We start from the raw sequence: 20,889 nt of genomic DNA on the forward strand, positions 1-20,889 counted from the left end.
AATCAGTAAGACTCCAACTTGCAACACGGCCGAGACCAAAGAGCTGTCCAAAGACACCACAGACAAAATTGCACAAGCCCACACGGCTGGAAAGGGCTACGGAGAAATTGCCAAGCAGCTTGGTGAAAAAAGGTCCACTTTTGAAGCAATCATTAGAAAATGGAAGAAGCTAAACATGACGGTCAATCTCAATCGGAGTGGAGCGCCGTGCAAGATATCACCTCGTGGGGTCTCAATGATCCTTAGAACGGTGAGGAATCAGTAAGGACTACACGACAGGACTTGGTCAATGACCTGAAAAGAACTGGGACCACCGTTTCCAAGGTGACTGTTGGTAGTACACTAAGACGTCATGGTTTGAAATCGTGCATGGCATGGAAGGTTCCCCTGCTGAAACCAGCACGTCAAGGCCCGTCTTCAGTTGGCCACTGACCATTTGGATGATACAGAGGACTCATGGGAGAAAGTTTTGTGGTCAGATGAGACCAAATTGGAACTTTTTGGTCATAATTCCACTCACGGTGTTTGGGGAAGACGAATGATGAGTTCCATCCCAAGAACACCATCCCTACTGTGAAGCATGGGGGTGTTGCATCATGCTTTGGGGGTGTTTCCCTGCGCATGGGAGTGGACGACTGCACTGTATTGAGGAGAGGATGACCGCGGCCATGTTGTGTGAGATTTTGGGGAACAACCTCTTTCCCTCAGTCGGAGCATTGAAGGTGGGTTGTGGCTGGTTCTTTCACACGCACAACACACAGCCATGAAAAGCAAGCAGTGGCTCTGTAAGAAGCATATCAAGGTTCTGGCATGGCCTAGCCAGTCTCCAGAGATAAACCCAATAGGAAAACTTTGGAGAGAGCTAAATCTCTGTGTTTCTAAGCGACAGCCCAGAAACCTGTCTGGTCCAGAGAAGATCTGTGTGGAAGAGTGGACCAAAATCCCTCCTGCAGTGTGTGCAAACCTGGTGAACAACTACAGAAAACGTTTGACCTCTGTAATTGCAAACAAAGGCCACTGTACCAAATATTCACATTGGTTTTCTCAGGTGTTCAAATACTTATTTTCAGATGTATCACACAAAGGAATCATTAAAAAAAATCATTATGATCTCTGGATATTACTTTTTAGATTCTCTCTCATGCACCTAGGTGAAAATTTCAGACCCCTCCATGATTTCTAAGTGTGAGAAATTGCAATATAGCAGGGTGTTCAAATACTTTTTTTCTTCACTGTAGATGAAGCACTCAAACTCAAGTGAGACGCACTAACATTAAAAATGATTGCTTTCCAGGTTTAAAAAAACATACTGTGATAAAACAAGCATCATTGCTGTAGTTTATGGATTAGTAAGAGTGGATGAAAGTCGTGAAGTTCCCAAGTGGGAGGCAGACGACTTTCAGTTCTCAACCACAGCCCGCCCACCGTTCCAGTAGGGACGCGTACCAAGTCGAGCAGTTATTACTGTTAACGGTGTGCGAGATGTTTTTTCAAGTATTCTGCAGCGTCTTTGCGGATATCCAGACCGCCCGGTCCTTCCTAGCAAATCTCACCCCCTGGCTCTGCGCAGGTCCACCGCCGGCTACCGCGTCAAGCACCGCGTGAAACTAGAGGACGTCTGGCTCCACGCGTTCCGAGATGAGGCAGAGCGCGACGAGGGGACGGCGGGGGACGCGGATATGAGCGTGACCCTCGCAGTGGCTTGGGGCCTCACTTTTTGTCTGGTGTGTTTTTGGTGAGCTGACACTCGGCACACGCGCAGTTTTCGATCACGCTCAGTTTACGATTGCAAAGATTCATAATTCTTAATTTGGGTCACAAACATTTCAAGGACACTTTCTTTTTTTTTTTGGGACTTTTCGCGTAAGACGCTGGCTTGCTAGTAAGTGCGCATGTGATCTGTGGCCCGCGTTGAAAATAGGGAAACACCAAGGAGAAAGTTCCCTCGGCGGCATCACAAGACGAGATATTGCGAAACAGGAATGAAACGGCGGAGCTGGCGGCCAAACCGATTTTCCGCCGGGTTTCTGCGGAAATGCGTCTTTTTCTTCTAACGAGGTCCAGTAACACGTTTGAAAGGAAAGCATTTGAACAAAACTTACCACCCAGGTGTCTCAATAAAAAAATCTGTCATTTGTTGGTTAAAATAAACAAAGCGTGACGAGTTATGGCACCCTCGCACTTGTTAAATTCCACTTGTGTGGCTTATGTTACCATGACAACAGAGCAAGGCAAGCCCCCACAATGCGCCGCCGACACCACCCCGAGCTGGGGACGTGTTTACCCGTCCTTGTCCGGACTGCGGATGAATCTCAAAGCTGTCACTGGCTAATTGAACTCCCCCCGCCCCGTGCCGCTCAGGCCTACAAGGTTTGGATGTCATTTTCTCCTCGTTGAGGCAGCACTTCATCGCAAAACCGCAGAAATAACACTTTGTCAATTCATGTTTTGACCTTTGACACGTGCAAAGACAAATAGGCCTAGTCCAATGTCAACATCTTAACCCACAATTTGATGATGTGCCAATTTATGTTTTGGCCTAGCTGCCCAATCAGACTGTTTATTAAGGAAATAATCCAACTTTTGCATAATAGATCAGTATTTCTTTCAGTATTAGAATCGTCAACGTGGGCTCAAGCTGCGCCCGTCACTTTCCACCGATGGTCGGCAAAGAGGAAGTGTGGAGGCTGTGTGTGGGGTGGGGGGGGAGTGGGGGGTGCCGTGACGCAGCTTCCTGTTCCCATGACTGCCCGAGTTGTACTTTCCGCCTCGTCAAGAGAGACCCGTGACAGCACGCGCGCTCTCAGTACTGCTTTGATTGTTGCCGTGCGGATCGGTCGCACTCATGTTGACGTTTGCCCCGCAGCTCCCCTGAGGTGGCGGCGCGCTGGTTCGATACCCTCCACAGGTAGGAGACTCCCCAGTATTGTTTCTTTTGTTGGAGGTATTTCGCTTTGGATGCTTACGTCAAAGATTATCTGGAGTGTAGCGGGATTGTGCAGCAGATTTTGACCTCATCTAGATTGTAGCAATGCAATGAAAATACAACTTCACTGAGGTCACATAAATTTTTTTATGCCCATAATTAAATTTTTTTATGCCCATAATTCTCACTACATATATATATAAAATTATGTTATTTGTGTATTGTGTTTTTGTATACTTTTTACTGCTCTTAAGCAATTTAAATGAATTTTCTACTATATATAGTATCTACCGTAGTATATCTAGTCTAAATATATATATATATATATAAATATATATATATTATTTGTGTATTGTGTATTTGTATACTTTTTACTGATCTTAAGTAATTTAAATGACTTTTTCTATGTATATATATATGTATATATATATATATATATATATATATATAGTGTATATACATGAATATAGTAGAAAATTTCATTTAAATTGCTTAAGAGCAGTAAGCAGTATACAAACAGAAATAACATGATTCACAAGAGTACAGTTAAAATGCATCTCACAAATATTACACATTTTTCATGCATGCATTATACAAACCTTAAGTGTAACTTCAGTGTAAAGTACATTTTGAACGCAGATGTGGTTTCTCTCCCAATCGCAGCACGTGAAAAAGCAACCGTCCCAAAAATGACAAATGTGGCTTTTCAGTTGATTTTCCTTTTCCATTTATGTGTTATTTGATTTGATTTGATTTTTTTTGCTCAGTAAAACAGAAGAAGCGAGAGCCAGGGCCGGTTGCGCTTCTCCTTGTCCGGAGATCCTCATGAAGGTTTTCGGTGGCAACATTGCAGTGAGTATACCGCAACGGTCTCGGCAAAATGGGGGAAGTTCATCTTCAAACCGCTGACCAATCATTTCTCTCTTCATCATTTAGACGAAAAATCTCATCGGAGGCGGCATGGAGCAGTTTGTCAACTTTGATGTGAGTATGACCCTCTTTTGAGTGCTAAATTCGGAGGCCGTCCACCCACGTCTAACCGATTTGAGTGGAATTATCAGATTTTTCACCATGGCCTTGCGCAGAGGTCCTCAATGTGTTGATCGTGATCAGGCATCCCTCCCCCCTTTAAGACGTACACTCATGATTACAAATGTTACAGCGCTTACGCAGCCCATCAATGTGTTTTATAATGACAGCGTACCACCACCGCTGCTTTAGTTAGCGACACAGTCTGGGCAACGTAGAGCAAAGACGAGCTAGACATGCTTCTTATGTTTACTTTTGGAAAAAGTTAAAAAAGAAATGCTATTGTTTTAAGATGGAATGACTGTTGGATTATGTGAATAATTGAAGAAAAAGTGGTTAAACTGGACCAGATTTTCTCTTTTCTGAGCGGGAAAGGTCTGGTGTGAAGCCAGAGTAGAAAGTGCAGGATGAGACGGTGTGTAATTTTAAAATTCCATCTTAGCACAGCCTGATCCAGGATGAAAGCACAGACAATACAGTACACAAAAAGCTAATTCTGTATTTAAATATAGGCGGCAACATAACATTAACCTTAAAACGGTTGGAACATCATTGTGCTTGAAAAGTAGATCTTTGGGGTAAAAAAAAAAAAAGTCTGTCAAGACAGACAGAACGGAGCATTACATATTCCGATTGAACCATTTGCATGACTTTTGGATGGGTTTGGGTCCGCCAAAGGGAACACCGCATTGATGTGCTATTCAAACTGTAGCGTGTAAAAATAAAAAACGTGTTATTTTGAGTCCTGATGAGTACTCATTACCACTGCGGTCGGTATTCTAACCGATGTTGTTGGTCGGAGGAAGAAATGTGCCTTTTTTTTTTTTTGCTCCCCTCATCTGCATTCTCATGTTCCTCTTTCATACTCAACGGGTGTTTTATTTTGTCGCCAGGGAGATGCAAACACTTCGGCCGTGCCCCAGTTGTCGGACAACCAGGACGGCAAGATGGTGCACACGCTCGGTGAGTTGAGCTCGACTTCCTTTTCGCGGATGTTACTCAATGGGTAGTTTGCAACAGGGAGCGGGGCCCGCGAAGTGTCAGATGAGCGGTGGCACTAAAGCAAAATCGCAAAACCGCATGCACAGGGAGGGAGGAAACTGACAAGTGCGAGCGACGGCAGCCCTCGTGCACGCTTTTTGGAGAATGAGTTGAATTTGGCGCCGGAGGCAATCTTTTGTCCGCCTGATGGATGGAACGTTGTCGCTCCCGGCAGAAACGAAATGGAGCTTGATGAAGACGCTGAAGAAGGGCTCGAGTTTCATCGGCAAAGCAAGTCACCCGGACGGCAAGACTCAGCTCTTCGGGCGGCCCCTCTGCAAAGTGTGCCCGGATGACGGCTCTCTCCCGAAGCCCGTCACGGTAAGTCGTTGGTTTGACCTTCACCTCTGAGCGTGTTTGTGTGCACCTCGCTTCCTTCTTTTCAACCATTCTAGATGCGTTAATAACTTGACACGGTATTTACAGCAAGGTTTGGCTTTTGGCTTTACTGAAAATTTTAAATCTCTTGTTACTGAATCGTACAATTTGGGTAAAATGGGCTTCATTCTGGGCACAACACCTGATTTTGATTCATTGGCAATATGTGGATTAGGCAATAAATATTTTAAATTTCCCAAGAGAGCTTTTCAGTGGTTCTCTGCACTCCAATGGACCAAACGAATATTACAATTTTGATGTAAGAAATGGCGATACCGTGTTTTAACCATAGAGAAAGGAGCTACATTTTAATTTGAAGTGGAAGCTTTACTATATATTACATAACTTGGTGTTCCTGAGGACATGACTGAGGTTGTTTTAACAACTCGTGCATTGTCCGAAAAAAGCGTTGAAAAATAAAAATGAAAGCTTTTGTACAAACCGATATTACATAATTGAAAACGCAATGGAGTAAAAGGCCCAAAAATTAAAATAAATTAGATTATAGGGTTAGTGTGTGTGTATGTGGCAGAAAATGTATATATATAAATTATATATAAATATAATATGAATTAAATAAAATAAAAAATAATAAAAGATAAATAATTAAAAAAAGATTAAGAGAAATAATTATTATAATTAACAAATAAAATGTACCAACCGATATTACATAATTGAAAACGCAATGGAGTAAAAGGCCCAAAAATGAAAATAAATTAGATTATAGCCATATGTGGCAGAAAATGTATATATATAAATTATATATAAATATAATATGAATTAAATAAAATAAAAAATAATAAAAGGTAAATAATTAAAAAAAGATTAAGAGAAATAATTATTATAATTAACAAATAAAAATAATTCACATATAAAATTTATATTGTATATATATTAATTCCTAATATATATACACATGTGTATGAATATATATGTATATATATAAAATTAATAATGATTAAAAATAAAAAAATATATATTAGTAAAAATAAAAAAATATATATTAGTAGCAGTCTGGTTTCTTCCCACATTCTGAAAACATGCAGCATTAATTGGACATTCTAAATTGCCCCTAGGTGTGATTGTGAGTGCAACTGTTGTCTCCATGTGCCTGCGATTGGCTGGCAACCAGTTCAGGGTGTACGCCTCCTGCCCGTTGACAGGTGGATTAGGCTCCAGCACTCCCGTGACCCTCGTGAGGATAAGCAGCTAAGAAAAAAAAATATATACATCCATACATAATACACACAATGGCTGAGGGTTAATTAGAGTCTTTTTGAAAAACAACAATTCCTCCGTTTTCTAATTACTGTGGTAAATTTGTTGTCCAGGTCTCTTAATGAGCACACGAAACCATTTTTTTTTGTTTTTGCACACGACGTTCATTCAATCGCCCCGCGTCCCGTTCAGCCGTTGTTATGGCAATCTTGAATATGGATTCCTCCCGTCCAGGAGATGCTGGTGTTGCTGCGGAAAAGGGGGCCGTCCACGGAGGGAGTGTTCCGGAAGACTTGCCACAACAAGAACATGAAGGAGGTCCGGGACAGGCTCAATGCCGGCCTGCAAGTGGACATGGAGGCCCAGCCCGTCGGTCTCCTGGTGGGGCTGCTCAAAGTATGCCCTTTCTTCTGATTTAATTTAAACATTATTTTATTGCGCTGCACTGCTTTCCTTATTGATTTTACAGCTGGTAAAGCGTTGGCCTCACAATTGAGGACCCGGGCTCGATCCTGGCCCCGCCTGTGTGGAGTTTGCATGTTCTCCCTGCGCCTGCGTGGGTTTCCTCCGGGCTTTCCGGTGTCCTCCCACATCCCAAAAACATGCAACATTAATTTGACAGGCTAAATTGCCCCTAGGTGTGATTGTGAGTGCGACTATTCTCTCAATGTGCCCTGCGATTGGCTGGGAACCAGTTCAGGGCATACCCTGCCTCCAGCCTTTGACAGCTGGGATAGGCTCCAGCAAGTTTCGCAACCCTCGTGAGGGTAAGCGGCAAAAGAAAATGGATGAATATGAAGGAATGTAACGAATAATACTTCCCTTATATTGAGTGGTGTTACGTAATCTTATTTTGTACTGTATGATGGCCGTATCGTGACAAACTGCCCTTGCGCTTTTATTATTGCATTATATTTACAATGCATCATTTCCTGCTCAACTGTACTTGAAAAATATGCACGCGAAACCTCGACGCATAATTTTGCAAGCACTCCAATTTGCTTTTCTTACATTTTTTAAGGGGCTCGACCATGTCATTTCCTTTCCGCTCAAATGCTTCAATTTGCCGTAATGACACGTTGCCGCGCGCGAGCGCAAAAGTGCACGACTCACATCTAAATTCGGGCTCTCTTTACCGTTCATTAGAATTTTTTGAAAGAACTTCCCGGGAGCCTGCTGGTTTGTGAACTTTACCACGAGTGGATGACTGCGATGCAGATGGAGGAAAGCCAGCAGAGAGAGCGAGAACTCAGAAGGTGGGCTCATGAGTCCAAAAGGGCATCGGCGCATAATTTGACGACTTAACAATTGGCAAAGCATTGGTTGATGTGGCCGGTTTACTCAACAACTTTTTTCTGATTGTGGAAAAAAAAAAGCACACCAAGGTTAAAAATGTTCTCCCTGTTCCATTTTCCCCTTCCTCCCGGTTCCAGGGTGGTAAACAAGCTCCCCGGGCCCAACAAGCTCCTCCTGCAGCACCTCGCCTGCGTCCTCCATCACATCCTCGAGAACGCCGACCACAACAAGATGGACGCCTACAACCTCGCGGTGTGCATCGCCCCGACCTTGCTGCAAATGGAGGTCACGCCGCTCGAAGAGCAGAAGGAGACCATGAAAAAGGTGCCTGGATGCCTCCTGCGCTCTCGACCCGCGTGCGTGGTGTGGAAAAAAAAAAGTATTTTATAATTCTTCTGTGTGCTACAGGTCACAGAGCTCACGCAGTTCCTGATTCAACACTGCGAGATCCTCGGAGAGAATATCCCGCACCTCTTGGATACCGATGAAGGTGCTTAACAAAATGCATATTAAAGTGGGTTGGGGGTGTTTAAGCAAGATTTGAACGCGACCTCGCTTGATTAATCCCCTCTGCAACAATCCGAGTGTGCCCGAAGCCACGCCCCCTCATTCACGTGCACGACCGTGATTCACAAAAGCCGTAAACTAACTACAAAAATGTGCAATCGCCATAAATAGCAACCCTAGCAATACTAGGCTAGCATTAGCACGCTAAACTAAACGTTAGCGATGGCTCCTACGTTGGAAGCATTACTTTTTCATAATAGAATGTTGCGACAACATGAAGGGTCCAGGACTGTGCGAGGATGTGGGCTAGACCTGGTTTTGGTCATTTCATGGGCCGGTGTACCCCACAGCGCATTTAAAACGGGACATCTCCACAGGTGTAAGCATTTCCACAGCCAACTTCAATTCTAACCAATCAAAGCGGCTTCTTTCATTCCCTTTAAAGCAGCACAAATAGTCTTAACACGGCGATATCTTTGTATGGAGACTCGAAGACTAAGCGGGCGGCATGCTGGATCAGCTGGTTAAGCGTTGGCCTCACAGTTCTTAGGACCTGGGTTCGATCCCGGCCCCGCCTGTGTGGAATTTGCATGGTCTCCGCGTGGCTGCGTGGGTTTTCTCCGGGCACTCTGGTTTCCTCCCACATCCCCAAAACATGCAACATTAATTCGAGACTCTAAATTGCCCCTAGGTGCGATTGTGAGTGCGGCTGTTTGTCTCTATGTGCCCCCCGATTGGCTGGTACCTTTATTAAATACAGAATGGGTTGGGGGAAAAACTACTCATTCAACTAGACGTGCCACCCCATACACGGGTGGGCCAATGCCGAGTCAGGTTTTCGTCACATAATGGGAAGTGGAAATGTGGTTTCAGATGTTGGGAATAAAATTACAAATACCTGGAACCTTTACACACATGCACACTTATTAATGGAGGATTTGGGGTTTTTTTTTCCCTCCCAGACTCCGTCTCCTCCCAGCATCACGACTCGGCGTACGACAGCACCGATCCGGACGGAGATGGGGACGCCGGGGGCAGCGGTTCGTCTCCCTCCCTCAACCTCACCATTTCGACGTGTTCGTCGGATGCGATCTTCATTTCCAAGCCTGCCTTCAACCGTCGCTGCTCCGAGCCCATCATTCTGCCCTCGGGCGACGCGTCGAACCTCTGCGGCCATTCCAGGAGCCATGACGACTGCTCTGTCGAGAACTTTGCAGAGCAACCTTTAAAAAAGCCAATCTCTGAGGATTCCTTCTGGCAAACGGCACAGAGAGGAAACCAGCGGCCCGGTTTGTCTTCTTCAAAACTGAGCAGCTGCTCTAACATGGACCGGCTTAGCTACAACAGGATTCAAGTCACGGGCTGCTCCAGCTCTTCCCTCGACAGCGCCGCCTCCAACCAATCCGAGGGCTCCGTGTTCACCAGCTCTCCGCCGGGCTCGCCGCCGTGCTCCAGGAGAACCGGCCGCAACGTCGCGGCTCCTCCGAGGCCCGAGGAGGACTCGCCGCCGTTGATTTCAAGCGAGAGAAAGCGTTCAAATTCGTTGAGGGCCGCCTACAAGGTCCTGATGCGCACCAAGAGCTTGGGAGGCTTCAGTAGGAACAGCCTGAAGAAGCAGCACCAAAATGGCAACGCCTCCCCTTGTGAAACGCTCCAGGAGGACTCCCGGAGCGAAGCGCTCTCTCCGACCGACCCCAAGCCGCGGCCCCTGTCGGCCATCGAAGTCTTCAGGCACGCGGACAGCAGGCTGCCCTGCAGTCCGCCTCCGTACGAGCAGGCGGTGCACAGCGCGCTTCTTGCTCCGCGCTACGGTTCCATGACTGTATACGACGCCATAGCTCTGGAAAGAAGATCCCGCCCGTCTTCTGGGAATTATTCCTTCCCGCCGAGCTACTTGGACAATCGCCCCGTCGACAGTTGCAAGCAAGAAGCACGGGAGGAAATTCCGGGGCGCAGGCTGGTCTCCCGCCAGAGGGCCGCGTCCGAATCCGTGTCCGCAGCGGCGGCTCATCGGGAGACCGTATCCCGGAGGTGCAGCCAGCCTGTGTTTGAGGAATTTCAATATGCTAAAGAGTCCTACGTTTGACTGACCACACAACCCATAGCTTCAGGACCACTTTTCACCGTGTGTTCTACTTTTGGCCGGACTTTGATTCCCCCCCCCGGATAATTGTGCCTCAGCAGGACATTGTGCCCCCAATTGCTCCCCTACGGTTCAGTCATTCTGGACTCTGACGTAACGCCGACGGGCCTCGTGACAAAGCGACTGTGTTTCCAGGCTGCAGCCATTGAAAAAAAATGAACTTTTCGTTCTCCGCCCGCGGTTCAACTCTGCCGGAGGAACGCGCGCTCATATCATGGGATCGGTTTATTGTTCTCTGAACTCTGTTTTTATCTATACCGCATTATGTTTAAATGTTTGCACGTAGAGTACATGCCGTTCCCGAGTAGTACTATTATAGAGTACACATGTACAGTCTTGATAGATAATGTAGTCTATCAAAATGAAGCTATGAAGGTACGTTTGTCTCTTTTGATTCTAATATTTAATGCAGTACTGTGCAAAAGTATTTGGCCACCTCAATCAGTGTTGTTTTAATGACGGGCATTTTCATATATAGCAAGTTTTTGTTGTTGCGCATTTTCAACTACTACTGTACACAGCAAATGAAAGTAGGAGTGGGCGGCTTACACTAAATGTCACTTTCGTCTTTTTTATTTTGAATTTTGCAAAGCTAAGATAAACAACACTATAATGGCCTTGGACTTTTGCGCTTTACTATATTTAAATATAGTCGTGACTCAAATGTCTTGCTTGCTTGTTTTATTGGCCTTCTCATTTCACTACATTAAAATACATTGTTGTCAATAACATAGTTCATTGTTTGTAAATAGAAAATAAATAAATAGCAGCAGCAATTTGGATTACAGCAACTTTTGAGTGGAATAAGTAAAAACTGTCAAGATCAACTTCTCTTTCGTCCAATTGTTGTGCAACAAAGTGACAAAGAGTCATTGAGAGAACGGTGTGTTGTGACGCATACGCAAAAAAAAAAAAAAAAAAATTAAACCATGACAAGGAAACCAGAAAGGGTCACATGAACGGATTTGGTTTTTCTCTGAATTGTTGTTCCCTTACTGCGATCTCAAATGTTCTTCCTTCCGTCTTTATCAGCGACTCGCTTTAAATCAAAACCAGAAAGTCATCGTCGCTAGTATCTGAAATATTTCATTTCACGTGTACTCAAGGATTAGTCATTTTTATACATACAAATCAACAGTAGTGAAGAAACTGTGGACTAGTATATTTACTGTATATTGTACTGTAAATGCAACACTAGTAAGGATACGCAGTTATGTCATGAGCAGGCCGGTGGGGCGTGGCCTGGCCACTGCTCTGGGTGGACTCATCTCTGACACCCGTCAACGGTCACAGCTGTTTTGCACGAGGCACTGTGATTAGACCAAATATTTAAGTTGGAGCTTTGTCACCAGCATTTACCATTTCGTTGCCCTGAGTTATTGAGTTGCATTCACTGACAGTCGAAATCTCCACCACTGAAAATAGTGTGTTGTTGAGCTATCCTCGTCACAGTTTAATCCTGTCTTAGTTTGTTTCATAGTCATAGTCAAGACCTAGTTCATAGTTGTCTCCTAGTCATCAGACCTCCCTGCGTGTCTTTTGGATCCTGCCTAGCCTAGCGTTTCTGTACCTCTGCCTTCTTCGACTGCTTACACCGTGTATGACCTCAGCTTTGAAAAAAACTACGCCTAACATCATCCCCTCGTCTCGGAGTCCTGCATTTGGGTCCAGCCCCGCACCAGAGGTTCGTGACCAGTTAAGAGAATAGATTCGATGGATATTGTCCTGCACGTGCCGACACTAAGCTTGTGTATTTGGGTTGTAACTTCAAATGTTGAAATAAATATTAATCTGTTTCAGCAGGAATAGTATGATAAACCACAAAAGTGATCCTGGTACATTATGGCAATGTTGACAAATGCAGTTATCTTCATTCTTCAGTCGTGGGTGAGCTCAAGCCTAAATTAGCTGACTTTGGCCAACAAGCGAAGTACTCTACATTCTGGGCCGGTCACCAGACATTTGCGGGGCACCCACTGTCAAGAAGGCGGCGCGGTGGATTACCTGGTAAAGCGTTGGCCTCACAGTTCTGAGGTCCCTGGTTCAATCCCAGACCCGCCTGTGTGGAGTTTGCATGTTCTCCCCGTGCCTGCGTGGGTTTGCACTCCGGTTTCCTCCCCACATCCCAAAAACATGCAAAACTAATTGCACACTCTAAATTGCCCCTAGGTTTGATTGTGAGTCCGGCTGTTGGTCTCGATGTGCCCTGTGATTGGTTTGCAAACAGTTCAGGGTGTACCCCGCCTCCTGCCCGTTTACAGCTGGGATAGGCTCCAGCGCTCCCTGTGACCCTCGTGAGGATAAGCGGCTAAGAAACGAAGGCAGCACTAACAGTGCGCAGTATCCAGCGTATGGACACGTCACCAAACATATTCTAAATACCGGATTCTGGTCGTTGCTTAAAAATGGATCTGGATCTCCTCCCGGCGTAGTTGGGTCGTATAATGTGTGGAGAACCTCAGGGTGGAGGCGGTTCACATGTTAACTGGCCACAATGTTATGTAACAGGAAAAAAATAAGTGGCACGCCCAGAAGGACATGAAAAGATTCAGGCAGCAGTTTCACACACACTGCTCAATGTGTCCTGAGTGTAGAGCGTGCAGACACCACCAAGCATAATTCATTATACTTTCATTTCTTTACTCTCTGACTATATTTACTCAAGTAACTTTAAGTTGTGAACTGTGACTTTCGCATCAATTATGAGACTATAAATAAGACCTCACCGCCACGCATGTGCTGCTAATCACAAGCGAATGCGAATTTTGACAACACACAGCAGATAAACTCCAACTTTTTTCAATTCTTTTTGTGAATCGGGACACCCGCAGTACAACACAAAAGAGGAAGGAGTGAGTAAAGAGGGGAAAAAAAAAATGAATGTGTGGCCCTGCGCCCCGTCTATTGCATAATCTCAATGGCTGACTAACGAGCGGAGGCCAAAACAGGCATTTAGCCCTCATTGCCGCCGAACAATACGCGGCCGCTCGAGCGTAAACAGCGCGACAGAAGTGAATGCGCTCATCTGAGCACAAACGGCGCAATTTCTTTGAAAAGGGATCAAAACAAATGACGTTGGCCCAAACGCGGTCACATCACCCGCCGGTTTATTTGTGTTGTGCGAAGAGTGTGAATATATTGCTAGCTTTGACGGAAACATTACATAACGGGTGATTATTGCCACGGCTTGTTATGTAACAACAAAGACGGGCAAAATGTGTGGAGCAATTCTCAAATCAATGACACGTCTGTCACTGAACACGATTTGGAAGATCTGAGTATGCGACCTCATTTTCACTTTACCATACTGACGGGGAGGGGACGGGACCGGAGATTCTACTTCTACTCTGCTTTTTAATATACTTTTGTTGAACATCACACGGAGAAGCAGCTCACATGCAAAAAAAAAAAAAAAAAAAAGTGCGCAAACTGTGCTGCACAACTCTGAACCGAGGGGTATGGACGGTGCGTTGCTCAAAGGCACATTCATATTAACCAGGCGGAGACTAGCACTGCTCTAAAAACTAGTTGGTATTTTTACATTTTTGACCCCAGTAAAGCATGGGTTCAGGTCCTAATATTTATAACTTCCATCCATCCATCCATCCATCCATCCATTTCTTACAGACTATATGCTGATTTGATATGATGATTATTAGTATGACATTCCCATTTAGCGACATATCTTTGATTACAAAGATGGCATTCATATTGCCAATATTTAAGCAGAAAGTTATATGCGGTTTCGCTCTAAATGCCAAATGTTGAGTTAAGGGGAATTTTTATTTGATCAATGGGTGTGTATCTCCTTCCTAGAACAGAAAAAAATGAAAAATTAAATGCGTTATTGATCCATCCATCCATCCATCTATTTTCTTTGCCGCTTATCCTCACGAGGGTTGCGGGAGTGAAGGAGCCTATCCCAGCTGTCAATGGGCAGGAGGCGGGCTACACCCTGAACTGGTTGCCAGCCAATCGCAGGGCACATTGAGACAAACACTCACAATCACACCTACGGGCAATTTTAGAGTGTCCAACAAATGTTGCATGGTTTTAGGATGTGGGAGGAAAATGGGAGTGCCCGGAGAAAACCCACGCAGGCACGGGGAGAACATGCAAACTCCACACAGGCGGGTGGAACCCGGGACCTCAGAACCGTGAGGCCAACACTTTCCAGCTACCCCACCGTGCCACCCACATTTATAACTTATTTTATGAAAATATAAATAACTAATACAATATAAGTAGGGGCAGCACGGCACCTGCAACCATCATGAGGATAAGCGGTATACAAAATAGATGGATAAATATCTCCAAATGGTTAAAAAAAAAAACAGATGACTTATATTAAATGCATAGTTGTACAAAAAGGTACTAGTTTATCCGTTACTTTCATTAGGCCTAGATGATATACTTCATCTCACTTGGGAGCTTTCTGATTTCATATTCTCAGTGCTTTCTTTCTCAGAATGTGTTCTCTTGTAGTATGAACCTGCAAAATCTTTTGTAGCTGGATGAATTATTAATATCATTGGCAGAAATAGAGGACCCCAAAATTAAACGTTGCTTTGAATCCTACGGAGGTGTACATGCAACCATCGAGCCATACATTTTCTGAAATAAATGTCAAAAGTTAAAACGCACCCAGCACCCGACCTGTTTACAAAAACAGGCCATTACGACACTTTCGGCACTTTCTGGTAACGGTTGCTGTTGTTCACTTCCTGGTTACGGTCGCCAAGGTAGCTCGTTGCTTCCGCTGTTCTCGCGACCGCACACGGACGAGTTTATTGCAGAAATCATAATCAGCGGATTTTCTCCCCCCCCCCCCTTTTTTTTTTAAACGATGTCTTTTATTTCACACAGCCAGAAAGACACGATCGGAACGTACACTTTCTCCAGCCGTCCCAGGCCCGTTGAGAACCGCTCCAAATACAGACAACAGGCCAGCGAAAAGACTGACAAGTGTGTTGTTTATTCCAAAATGATTACTTTTTCGCTCACTTTTGCTGTCGGGAGTTGGTATTGCTAAATTGTGCAATAAGTTAAAAATTTGTTCAAGCATTTAACTTTTTTTTTGCAGTTGAAAAAAGACAAATGCAAGAGAATTCCATTGTAAACCATAAACTACTGAGAAAGGATATCAATTTTGTGTTGTTACGCCTCCTAGCGGATATATTAAACTAATTGGTCTGCGTTGTAACCTTTATTAAATAGTACAGCATGTCTAAATTATTTATAGTCTGTTGCCGACAGGTTGTCATTTATGTATTAATTTATGTCAATATTATAAAACTTTGAAGTCAAGGCGAATCTATTTAAACATTTATCTTAATATATTTAAATGCTTGCTACCTGTCTACCTTATGGATTTGGAAAAAAATAAATGATTTAACTTTTGTCTTTGTGTACAGGGCACACAGTACTTATGGAAACATCATGTATGATCGCCGTGTCATCAGGGGAAACACTTACGCCCAGCGCTTTTTATCAACTGTATGTTCAGTGTATGAGTTATTTATGGACTTTTGTTTATTATGATTGAATATGTACTCGTTTGGAAATGTGCAGATGGTGCAGGAAGACCTTGCTGAAATACAAAGACAGCAAGAGATGAGGAGGAGGGTCGTGACTCGTAAAAAGACCAAGGACCCCCTAAGAGCTTCCACCCCGGAGGCCGTCCAAGGCAGAAAACACAACCTTGTCCAAACGGGTGAATTTTTTTGTGATCAATTTCAGAGGACGCTCGTACATAGAGTGACCTACAAGAGGGGAGGTAGAAGATCGCAGGTGGATTATATTTTGTGCAGATGATGTCATCTGAAGGAGGTTACTGATTGTAAAGTAGTGGCGGGGGAGGGTGGAGCTTGACAGCATAGGATGGTGGTGTGTAGGGTGACTCTGGTAGCGGGCAGGAAAATTAAGAAGACAAACGTAAACCAGAGCATCAGGCGGTGGGAGTTGAGAAAGGAAGAATGTTGTGTGGCCTTTCGGAAAGAGGTGAGACAAGCTCGAGATGGACAGGAAGAGCTGCCGGAAGACATGAATACTACTGCCAAGGTAGTCAGAGAGGCAGGCAGGAGAGTACTTGGGGTGCCTTCTGATAGAAAAGGGGGTGGTGGAACCGCAAAATACAGGAAGTCATCCAAGGAAAGAGATTACCGAAGAAGAAGTGGGACTTAGAGAGGCGGAAGGAATACATTGAGATGCGACGTAGGCCAAAGGTAGAGGTGGCGGGGATTCCACTCTAACCTCATCCGTCAGCCTATCCATCACTACCACAAACAGGAAGGGGCTCAGAGCAGATCCCTGGTGCAGTCCCACCTCCACCTTAAATTCTTCTGACAAACCTACGGCGCATCTCGCCGCTAATGCATCTGTGGTACTCTTTCTAGGCATGAAACCATCCTGTTCCTCGCAAGATACTTCTGTCCTGAGTCTAGCCTCCACTACTCTTTCCCTTTGTGTGGCTCATCATCTTTATTCCTATTTAGTTTCCACGCCTCTGAACATCGCCTTTGTTCTTAAAAATGGGGACGAGCATACTTTTCCTCCATTCTTCTGGCATCTTCTGTCATGTGCAAGCCTGGACCACGGGCAAGGAGGGTGTGGTCTGGCCACCACTCCCTGCGGTTTCATCTATTACACCTGTCGCCAGTCACAGCTGCTTCACATGAGGCACTGCGATTAGACCACGTATTTAAGTTCGAGTTTTGCCACTGGCATTTCCCAGTTCGTTGAGTATGCTTACCCGCATCCAGGGTTACTGCACCATTATAGCCCAGTCACGCTTTTGTTGTACTCTTTAGTTGACTTATAGTTATTGTTTCTTGTGTTCTGGATCCTGGCTTCTGGACAGTGTTGTCGTGCACAACTTTCATTATAATAAAACCCACTGAACATCATGTCTTCGTCTCGGAGTCCTGCATCCGGGTCCGCCTGTGCTCCGTTGGTTCGTGACATTTTCTCTCGCGCTACGTTGTAGAAATGAGCTCATTAGAGGGACAGCCAAAGTTGGATGTTTTGGAGACAAGATTTGGGAGAGCAGACTTTGATGGTTTGGACATGTTCAGAGGCGAGAGAGTGAGTATATTGGTAGAAGGGTGCTGAGGACGGAGCTGCCAGGCAAAAGAGCGAGAGGAAGACCAAAGAAAAGGTGGATGGATGTTGTGAGGGAAGACAAGAGGACAGTGGGTGCGAGAGAGGAAGATGCACAATAGGCTTAGATGGAAAATGGCAAAAGATGACACGCTGTGGCGACCCCAAACGGGACAAGCTGAAACGAAAAGAACAAGAATTTCAGACCACGCTCGTCTGTCGTTCTTCAGTCCGTTATGAGCGTCAAGGCTTCTGTTTTGTTGCAGAACTGTATCTGGAAGAGCTGAGCTACGACGTAGAAGTTTCACACACGGAGTGCCAGACTGACCCTCTCCTGGACAGACCCGCAACGCCGCTTTTCATACCTGCCAAATCTGGCAAAGACGTTGCGACACAAATAGAGGAGGGGGAGGTCGGTGCCTTTGGATTCAAAACATTTTTACTTGTAGAGTGGAACATAGTGCACAGTGACTTTCTTTTGCAGTTGTTTGACTTTGACAGAGAGGTGCAACCCTTGCTGGAGGTCTTGGTGGGGAAGACCATTGAGCAGTCTCTGCTGGAGGTGATGGAGGAGGAGGAGCTGGCCCGTCTGCGAGCGCAGCAGAGGGCCTTCCAGGAGCTTCGGAACGCCGAACTGGCTGAGCTGCAGCGGCTCCAGGAGCGGGAGAGGCGGCGCGCGGAGGAAAAGGTACTCGGTTGACTTCCTGTTGGTTTCCCCGAGGAAAATTAGTTTGGCTCGGACAGATATGGTGCCTTCAAAAAAACTAGTGATTGTAAGTATCTATTTTTTTGGGTTGGCAAGCAGTCCAGGGCGTACCCCGCCCCAGGCGCAAAACCATCAGGGATTGGCTCCATCCAGCTAATTCGCAATGAGGACGAACACTGTCGAAAATGGATGGTTGGTCCAAATAAACCTTTCCCGTTTTCCAGGAGCGCCGGATTGCCCAGCAGAAAAAAGCGCTGAGGATGGAAAAAGAGACTGTGGAGAAGATTGCGGCGCTGGCCTACAGCCAGCAGTACCTGTCCGAGCTTGTGCCAACGGTCTTTAAGTCCCTCAGGGTCCACGGCTTCTTCTATGACCCCGTTGAGAAAGGTGCGAAACGCCGTCAATTATACGGTTGTACTTTAAGGAAGCTCGTCGAAGTGTCCTGCGCGCTTCTGATTTTCAGATATTGAGACAAACTTCTTTCCGTGGCTGATGGATGAGGTGAACAACAAATTAGAAAAGAGAAATGCAGCAAGGCAGATTTTAGACAGTAAGTATGAACGTGTCTCCAGAGCAACTTCTATTATTGAGATCTTGCTATTTTTAAAATAATAATACTGCTATTAAGCCTGCACGTGATTTACAGGAGTTGGTTGCTTCATATAATTTTAACTATAGGGAAGTAAGGGTAAATGTATTCGAAACATTTCAGCGACTACACTGCTCCCTAGTGGATATATATGTATTTTTTTTTAAACTTGAGGGGATTTATCGAGCATTTTACAGTGAAGAAATTCAACTCATGGTGTAATTCTTGCCTATTTCAGACCTCATCCATGATGTGGCCCAGCAAAAACTGCCACTCTATGCACAGTCGGAGGCACGGCCAGAGAAGTAGTGGCTTGTATCCTCGAAAACAACAGACTAATCACTTGTTCGTGGATTTCTTTTGTGTCACAGTTCCAAAGACTCTCTGTTAAAAGTACACCCTGATTCCTGATTTTCCTCATCACTGACCTCATGTTTGCGATTAGGAGCAGTGAACAGACATTTTGTCTCAGGCATGCATTGTTTGTTCAAATAGCCTCTTATCATTGCTGTTTCTTGCCTTTTACCAGAAACTCATGGCACTTGTAAAAAAAAAAATCATGCTTGCACACACACTAAGTTATCTTGGTGCGCTCATTTCTGCAACAATTTTTACTCTCACTTAAATTCATTTATTTCAATAGATTATTTTTTGGGTCATTCCGTAGATTTTCATGTTTACAGTCACACTTCCTGCTTTATCGAGTTACATTTAATGCTATTCTTGTAGTCTACCGAAAGCGGGGTACAATACTGATTTTCAAAACGTGAGAGACCCGCCAGGAGGGCAAATTTGGCATTTGGCAACACACGAATCACAATATCTCCGCCAAAAGCGTGAAGTCTCCTACTCAAAACCAGATGACTGTTGCAGTACCAAGGCCGACCTGTGTGAGGCAGCACGGTGCCACAGGTCATCTAGATTGACCGATTAAACAAACAAGAAGCTTAGTAGTAGAAGAAGAAATACAAGAAGCTAGGCTAACAGGTTCAGTGGGACATACTGTACGGACAAGTACAAAAATGAAAAGAATAGCTTGTTGAGAATGAATTAAAAAGGTATCAAGGAATTAATATTCGAGTTTAGACTGAAAATGAAGTGTTTCTGATAGTTTTACCCAAGAGAATTCCTTGCTGATCCCAATGAAGTTTAAGAGTAAAATTTCACTTTGCTTGCAGTTTAACCTCCCCCCCCTAAATGATATACAAAGTGACAATGCATTAAAATTCAGGTTATGCATATTCTTATTGCTTCACGAACTGGCAAATAACTAATGTTTTTCCTTTCTGTCAAAACGTAGCACCAAGCGCCTATTATAGGAGTCTATTTTAATAACGTCATGGGATTGGTCAGATCACTTCGGTGGCCCCTCCCCGCTGTCACGTCACATACGCGTTGCGCATGACGCGCACCTGCCAAGATAAAAAAAAAAAAAAAACTTTGAAAAATTTATTGCTGTATTTTGTCACCATAGTGATAGAAGAAGAAGAAGAAGTGATACAACTACTTAAGTCGAATGACATTTTCATGATGATCCATTTATAGGAGAAATACTCTCATTAAGGTCGTGCGACCTACCTAGGACGGGACACCAATCCACGAAGCAGGCGCATGAATCATACAAAATATAAATATATAAATTGTATAAATGTCCAGCACGTTCCATATATATCCTACAAGGGAACGAATCTGACTCGTTTGATACTGTAAGGCCAACAAATCGCTGGTATTGACGTCATACAGATAGGATGACGTAAGAAAGCCGGCAGTGCATTTTTTTTTACCACCGAGTATCGTTCGTAATAATGAAACAAAAAATAATAACAATAAAGGAGACAAACAATAAGGCGTGTATGCCTTGACCATGCCCATTGGGTGAGGCTGCGAAGTACACTTTCAATAAAGATGTGAAATTAGGGTGATCACAAACTGCACAGCTTCCTCTTTACTTTGGTTTG

General features: G+C 44.6%; 2 protein-coding genes across 2 annotated transcripts; both read left to right on the forward strand.

The window, feature by feature from the left end:
- The first annotated feature begins 1,483 nt into the window (after positions 1-1,483).
- On the forward strand, positions 1,484-15,468 carry tagapb (T cell activation RhoGTPase activating protein b). Its single transcript, XM_061811959.1, has 12 exons — positions 1,484-1,735; positions 2,867-2,908; positions 3,694-3,778; positions 3,863-3,910; positions 4,849-4,918; positions 5,172-5,317; positions 6,827-6,988; positions 7,739-7,848; positions 8,026-8,212; positions 8,297-8,378; positions 9,358-12,222; positions 15,405-15,468. The coding sequence occupies exons 1-11, from the start codon at positions 1,680-1,682 to the stop codon at positions 10,479-10,481; spliced, it is 2,112 nt and encodes a 703-aa protein (XP_061667943.1). The 5' UTR covers positions 1,484-1,679; the 3' UTR covers positions 10,482-12,222; positions 15,405-15,468.
- Positions 15,296-19,590, forward strand: rsph3 (radial spoke head 3). The gene is made up of 8 exons (XM_061811960.1): positions 15,296-15,503; positions 15,953-16,034; positions 16,110-16,251; positions 17,903-18,048; positions 18,121-18,324; positions 18,567-18,729; positions 18,806-18,892; positions 19,170-19,590. The coding sequence occupies exons 1-8, from the start codon at positions 15,385-15,387 to the stop codon at positions 19,238-19,240; spliced, it is 1,014 nt and encodes a 337-aa protein (XP_061667944.1). The 5' UTR covers positions 15,296-15,384; the 3' UTR covers positions 19,241-19,590.
- Positions 19,591-20,889: the final 1,299 nt, after the last annotated feature.

This window comes from Syngnathoides biaculeatus, chromosome 23 (genome assembly GCF_019802595.1).
Source record: "Syngnathoides biaculeatus isolate LvHL_M chromosome 23, ASM1980259v1, whole genome shotgun sequence".
Taxonomy (NCBI): Eukaryota; Metazoa; Chordata; class Actinopteri; order Syngnathiformes; family Syngnathidae; genus Syngnathoides; species Syngnathoides biaculeatus.